Below are 7578 nucleotides of genomic sequence, written 5' to 3'. Positions count from 1 at the left end.
AATTCATAGTTCCTTGATTTCAAGTCAGGACAGCATGGCGGAAGGGAATAAGGAGGAGACCCACTCATTGCATGATATCCAGAAAACAGAAGAAGGATCAAAGGAAGATCCAGGAAGGGAGATATAACCTTAGATATAACTGGACAGTGATCCACCTCTTCTGAACTAGCCCCACCTCCTAAGAGCAAGTTAGCTATTCTGCCCAGTAATCCAATCACCTTGCAGAAGTTCTATCTATGATCACATACGAATTTAGGGGGAAATCTAGACATAAACCATAACAACAGGCTTGTGTTTTTAAAAAGATAAAATGTCATAACTTATTTCTGTTCTATTTAATTTTCTACCTTTAACTATGAAAGGAGTGCATAAAATTCATTGAAAGAAGTTTACATTTAAAACACATGACATGAGGGCACCTCTAATTAATTAATACAGGCCAAATAGTATGAAAAGTTACTCTAATTTTATTGATGTTTTGTGACTTGAATCACATTTCTAAGATGAGTAAAATGTATACATTTGTCATTAAATAAACAAGACAGAAACTGGGAGAACTCCATTCACAAAACAATTGATAAGGAAATAGAAACATTAATTTTCCTGATTTGATGGGTACACATTGTATAAATGCACTGAAAGATCACAGTGTACCTCAAAAAAGCCTATAACTATTAAATGTTAATTTTTTTAAAAAACTAAACAAATGGAAATGCTTTCTACATTGATTTGATCTTTATGTGTTGTACACACGTATCAAATTATCACATTGAATCCCTTAAGAAGTCCCATTTGACCCCGCTATTCCACTGCTGGGGATTTTCCCCAAAGAATTAAAAGAATCATACCACAGTGCTATATGTGCACCCATGTTCATAGCACAGTTTGTAAGAGCTAAAACTTGGAAACAGCCCAAATGCCCATCAACTGGAGACTGGATAAAGAAAATGTGTTTTGTTTTAAAAAATGGAGTACTACTCAGCCATAAAAAATAAGAAATTAGAGACATTTATAGCTAAGTGGATGCACATTGAGGCAATACTCTTAAGTGAAATAAATAGGACACACGTGTATAAATACCGAATAGTTTCTCTGGTGTGAGAAAATGAAAGTGTAAAAAAGGACTAAAATGTACAATAGGTAATGTGAAATAGGAAGAAAAGGGGCAAAGGGGAAGGAAGTGGGAGGGCTAGGGGAAAGGATAGAAGGCAATGGAATTAATAGGAGAAAATGGAAAAATAGGAACAAAATCTTTGTAAATAGGGAGGAATGGAGGGGTTGAAGGGAGGGCTGGGCAAGGGTGAAAAATAAGAACCAAGAGAGATTATGTAAAGGTGCAAATTTCCAATGATGAATGTGATTTTATTGTATACCTAAAATGTACCAATGATTAGAATGAATAATCGATAATGCAAAATCGGAAGAAAATATCCAAAGGGGTCGGGATAGTGGGAGGGGCAGGGGAAAGGAAAGAAGGGAAAGGAAAAATGATTAGAAATGGAAAAAAATGGAAATAAAGTCTTTATAAATAAGGCAGGGTGGAGGGGGTGAAGGGAGGGCTAGGAATGGGGAAAAAATAAGAACCAAGATGCATCATGTAAAGGTACAAGTTCCCAATGAGAAATGTAATTGTGTTGTATACCTAAAATGTACCAATAAAAGAATTTAAGGTAAAAAAAAGAAATAACTTCAGTCAGGGAAAAGAATATTAAAATATGAACACATTTAAGATATAAAATGAAGACATTACTAGAAAATATGAAAGTTAGTGGCCAAAATAATGTGCTTGCAATCCTTAGCACATCTTAAATATATATTATTCATTTAATCCTACTGTAGTATCAATGACCTATCACCAATCCCATTTTATTTTATGAGGAAGAACCTACAAGACGGATGGGCTCAGTGTGTTTTTATTTACTTATTTTTTCATGCTTACATAGCTTATGTGGAACTCAGACCCAAACACAAGCACTACTTGACTCCTACTTTCATGTGCTTTAAAAAAAATATATCCTGGGCATAACAATAAAATTGTAACTGTCATACTGACAAAAATACTGATGATGATAAACTGAAAATACATCAATATTTACCTTTAATCACAATTTAATAATAACAATAATCATTCTAGAAATATATTGGCTAAGGCCTGTCAATCCAGCCAACAGAAGAGTATTCCATTTGCAAATATTCCCCAACAATGATTCATTAGTATTTAACATCCCTTCATTCAGAAAGATCTTAGAAGGCATATATAGTATTGTTTGTATGGCAATGTACTGAGTCTTGAATACATTTCTGTTATACAAGTCATTCATTTTCACATTTACTTTCCTTAGAGTGAAATATACATTGAGATTGTAACTGTAAGTTATCCCTCCTACCAAAATAACACAACTGTATCAGTGAGTTGCTAACATTATAATAGTATCACTTATTAGATAAAAGGATTGTACTAGTTCCTGCACTCGTAGATATCCTGTTCACCTCTTTCTCTGGCTTATAATTTATCTGTAACCTTGTGTAATCACTAATTCATCTTTACTGAGGAAAATGAGGTTTCTATAGAATGGAAAACAAGAAGAAATAAAAAATGTGTATTGACCACAATATATGTCTCTTGGATATTTAGAGAATATATTCTTTGGATAATTTCTATGAACTATTGCATTTAACCATCTATGAAGAAACTTGTCCCTAATTCTCCTTCATATTCCACAATCTGCACTCTTCTTGGGGAAAAAAATGTTCCAAAGAATTTATAGGAGAAATCCTTCTAAAGTTGCTGTACTTGCTTATGCTGGAAATCAGAAACTAGGTTCAAATAAGAAGACAGCACTAAAAAAAAAAGGCAGAAGACAAATAAAGGGCTGAAAACAAGGCCATTACAAGGAAGGAAAACCCATCATTGCAAGGCATTTGTCCGTGAGTAACAAGAAATTAGTAACTCTTTCAGAATATGATGCATGGAGATACCTTTCATGATCAGAGGAACACAGCACTTTATACATGGTAAAGCAAATTCCTTCACTGTACCCAAACCTAAAGAGTAGGTGTCAAGGATGTATAATATATAGTATGTGAATTTGGGAGCACATCAAATTTGTCATCTGGTCACTCAGTAACACAGATGGTTCCAACTTCTACAGAGACATTAGAAGTACAAATTTGGGTCACTTCAGTAAAATCATAAACACAAGCAGATGCATTAGAATCTAATTCTATCTAAACAAGGATCTTTGGAATGTGAGAAAAAAGATAACGGTATATCATCCAATTTTTCTACTGTTATGGTCCAAATGAACAGTTTCTTCTCTGAACTCTCCTAACAAAATTGGAGGTGTTTGGGTGTTAAAGCAAAGAAGCAGGAGATACTGTTAAAAATAAATATAAATGTGCTAATCCAACATCCATTTAAATGCTGTCCTACCTAATGTTGGTATCTTTGTCACTTTTTCTCCAACTTTTCAAGCTAAATCCTATTGCTTCCTTTATACAACTTGCTTATTTACTGTTTAAGAAAATTTGAAAAAAAACCATTATTTTCATGGTATCTAAGGGTTAGAAATTTTGGAAAGCTTTAACCATAAAATCTTGCTAGAGTCCCTTTTGGGTGCAGGCAAACTATCATGCATGGCTACAGTCAGCTGAACTTTGGAGCACAAGATTATACTTCTCAGATGACTTGCTCACATGATTGGAAAGTTGAAACTGGTTCTAGGGGAATGGTCTCAATTCCTCTCCACATTGTCCCCAAGCTCCTAAAACAGTAGCACACCATTGGGGGCATGATCTTTGGTCAGTAAGAAGCACCCAGATTGCAGTAGAAATTGACAAATTACTCTCAACTGGTTACACGAATGTAAGACATTTCTACATCAAAAGATATCAACTCAATAGTTGACTTGGATTAATGAGTTCCTCTGACATTTTGATGGGTAATAAACCATTTCTTATGCTCTAAATGTTAATCAAAAGATGACTAAGCAAGTTATAGGAGTGTGAATTCATTAATGGAAATTATGAGATAGTCATTTTAAAACTTGTCTTAATCTTCATCATGATCTGGAATTTCTACAATTTCCCTCATTTTACAGTAGACATAAACCTAGAAGTGAAATTCTGCAATATTAAAGGGAACCAAAATCACAGGAATTTACTAATCTATTGAGATAATGTATTTTAAAAGTTTTGTTGTTACACTTGCATGTGGATGTAAACAATAACAAAAAAAAGTGTGGATCCATTTGGCCAAGAGAGTCTTGGCAAAATATTTATTTTAAACTATTGTTTCTGATGTATTAAAGAGAATATTCCAAATCAAATCTTGCACTCCATCTTAATTTATTCATTTTTCTTTTTTTTATATTGAAGATTTATTTATTTCTGTATTTAATCTTTTTGGGAGATAGTCTCACAATGTAGCTCAGGCTGACCCTCAAACTTAAGGGGACCCTCAGCCACCAAAGTGTCCAGACACTGGATGTGTTCTACCTTACTTGCCAGGAGTCCCTTTATGCTCATTCCTTGACAGTCTATGCAACACTAACTTCAGACATATGCGCATGAATTCACTATTCCATCGTCACTGATACACTATAGACATCCGTCACAATTTTAAAGAGGAAAGGTTTACTTGGTCTTATAGTTCAGTTCATAGGTTGGCACGGCAGAGGGAGATAAACAGAGGAGAGTGAGAGACCGAACCTTCTAGGCCACGCCCCCAGTGACCCACCTCCTCTGACCTCACCTCATTTCCCTGCATCACATTGAGCTGTAGACTCAGTAGAGAAGTCCGCTGATGAGTATCATACACCCATGATCCAGTCACTTCTGAAAGGCCTACCTGTGAGCACAGGAGGCTTTGAGAGGAACTCTACAGAAGAAAGATATGGTCACCAAGCAGGGGATTCACACAACTGTCACATCTAAACCTACTTCAATAGTGATACTCTTCTGTGGTTTCCCAGTTACCACTGGGCTCCAGCGTATACAGTTGGCACAACATGCACCAATCACAGGAGTAGGTACAGATCTGGACCAGAAGGGATGGCCTTATGTCCATCAGTACCTGTGACAATTTAGCGCAGACCTGGTGAAATTTCTCAGGGTGCACAAACTTTGTAGGAATCTTGGACTCATAGCTCTCCAGTGGGGCAGGATACAGCCCCTTGGTTAACTGGCTCAGTGCGGTACACTCATGCAGCAGGACCTGAAGGATGCCCGGGGAAATGGTGTTCCCATAGCAACTGAAGGTCTTGAACTGGGAGCAGCAGCTCAGGGGAGGCAAGATGGCAAGGAGCTGGGCATCTGTGATGTCACAGTTTTGTAGGACCAGGGTCTCCAGGGTGCTGGCCAGTTTGTTTAGCAGAGCCTGGAGGGTCTCCAGGTTGAATGACTTCATTGAGAACTTCTTAAGACTCAGGGACTTCAGCTTGCTTGTGCTTGGACATTGGGCCAGATGCTTTAGGTCAGATTCCTTCAGTGGACTTGAACTCAAGGAGAGGGCCTCCAAGGGGGTCTGGCTCCTCAAGATTTTGTGCAGAGGTCCTTCCAGGAAGAAGACGTCATCTATACGCAGCTCCCCGAGACTTTGCATCTGTCCTAAGTTAAAAGCATAGATGCGGGAATGCCACTTGTTTTTCCAGGCTGAAGTATATACTTCTGGGCTCAGGCTACTGAAGTGAAATGTGTGAAGGTTCGTCATCTTCTTGAGCTGAGGAACAAATGCTTTCATGCTTTCCCGACCCCAGTCACTGGACACGTACAGCTTCTGGATAGAGTCCAGTTGCACAGCACGAAGAAGCTTCAGGATTGTAAAGACAGCATCAGACTTGATCATCACCTCACAGCTCAGGTGTACTGAAGCTTTTCTCTTCCTGGCCCACTTCAAGAGACAGAGTTGTAATTCATCACGGGTGGCACAAGACCTAATCCAGGCTTCAAAGCAAAGGTGCACAAATATTGTCAAGGTCGGCTTCTTCTTCCTCAACCCAGGCTTTCCTGCTTCCTTACTGCTGGCATCTTCTGAGTGGGCAGCACTCATGGCTCTGGGCCCTACAGTCCAGAAGTCCCGGTGTACATCCCTCCAATCCAACATCTGCAGTCTCCACCTGTGGTGAACCTTCTGGGACAAATGAATGTCAATTCCATCCAGTAGGGCTTGCAAGGTCCATAGGTTTCTCCGTTTCAATGTGATTTCTCCAAACTGAGGGTGTAAGGTCTTCGGTTTCCTCAGAGTCATCAGGCTCCTCAAAGGGAGGCAGGGGAAAGGCCAGGCCTGTACCATCACCTTTAGGACCTCATTGTGTTCCCCCATGAAGGCCTCCATGAAAATTTCATGGAAGATCAGGGAGGGCAGGTCATGCAGAGCAGTGCTGGCTGTGGTCTCACTGTTCAGCAGGCTCTGCTTGGTCAGCTCATAGAGAGTCAGTGGGCTCTGTGTAGTCATCCTGAGAAACTCCTGTAATCAAAACAGTCTGGAGGCTGAGGCAGGAGGATCACTGTGCTTTCAAGGCCAGCTTGGACTACAAAGGGATATCAAGGCCAGTCTGAACTATAAGCTGAGCCTGGTGCAGATAAGGGTGATGGAGCTGCAGGATTCTAGCAGGACCAGGCGCTGACTGGAAGCTCCAGGACTCTCAATTTTCTTAAACACTACCACTCAATAGTATAAAATTCATATGTCAAAATGATTATTATGCTAATAAGCAATGAATTTCAACATTTAATGAAATTTAGCTCCAACTTTTCTCTGAACAAAGTCTGCCAGAGGGCAATAAAATAGCAACAGAGATTAAATGCGGGCTTCACTTGAAGAACAAGGGTTGTAAATTGTACTGAATCCTGCTGAATTAATCATATTGAATTGATATACAGAATCCACAGTGTCCCTTTGCAACAATCCCTATCTCTAGCTGCCTAAATGAACAGACTTTTCTCTTTTTGATGAAATTTCTTCATCGATATGGGCCAATTTATCTTGGCAAAATTAGATTATATTTCAGTTTGTAAGAATTTTGTAAAACTCATTAACTCTTTCCTTTGGGAGATGCCTAGATCATTATATTATCTCCATCTTTTTTCCTGCAATTATAATGTCTCCATGTTATTTCCCATTTAGTGATTTTTATGTATACAATCACACTTATATTTGCCCAAATATAATGTGACCACATGATTTTAAATGCCAAATCAAAAAGGAATTGGGGTTTACATTTGGTACTGCAGTATCTATATCATGGTCCTAATTTGTAGATTTTTAGACAATGTGAAAATGCAAGAGCACATATGATACTTTAGTTTAGCTAAGGCAAGTGCCTAAAATTGTGGGAAGTAATAAGATTAACTTAGCCTGCTAATTATACTTTTCCTCAATTTTAGAACATATTTAACTTTTATTTTGTGAAAGAAAAATAGTGCTACTAATATGAAATTGAAAAAAGTCCATTTTTACAAGTTTTCTGAACTTGTAGTCTGATTTATGGTTCATACAAATGGACTCAATGCTAATAAAGTTATAACATATAAGATATATACAAATACCCAATAAGGACTAAGATCCTGTGACAACTA

At 37.9% G+C, this 7578-nt stretch overlaps 1 protein-coding gene across 1 annotated transcript; it reads right to left on the bottom strand.

Moving 5' to 3' along the window:
- Positions 1-4464: 4464 nt before the first annotated feature.
- On the bottom strand, positions 4465-7070 carry LOC101721359 (PRAME family member 12). Its single transcript, XM_004849836.3, has one exon. The coding sequence runs from the start codon at positions 6452-6454 to the stop codon at positions 4943-4945; it is 1512 nt and encodes a 503-aa protein (XP_004849893.3). The 5' UTR covers positions 6455-7070; the 3' UTR covers positions 4465-4942.
- Positions 7071-7578: the final 508 nt, after the last annotated feature.

The sequence above is a fragment of the Heterocephalus glaber genome, unplaced genomic scaffold, assembly GCF_053883595.1.
Source record: "Heterocephalus glaber isolate CG9 unplaced genomic scaffold, H.glaber_assembly_v1.0 deba00001509, whole genome shotgun sequence".
Classification (NCBI taxonomy): domain Eukaryota; kingdom Metazoa; phylum Chordata; class Mammalia; order Rodentia; family Bathyergidae; genus Heterocephalus; species Heterocephalus glaber.
The sequence above is the reverse complement of the archived record's forward strand: the minus strand, read 5'-3'. Positions and strand labels throughout refer to the sequence as shown.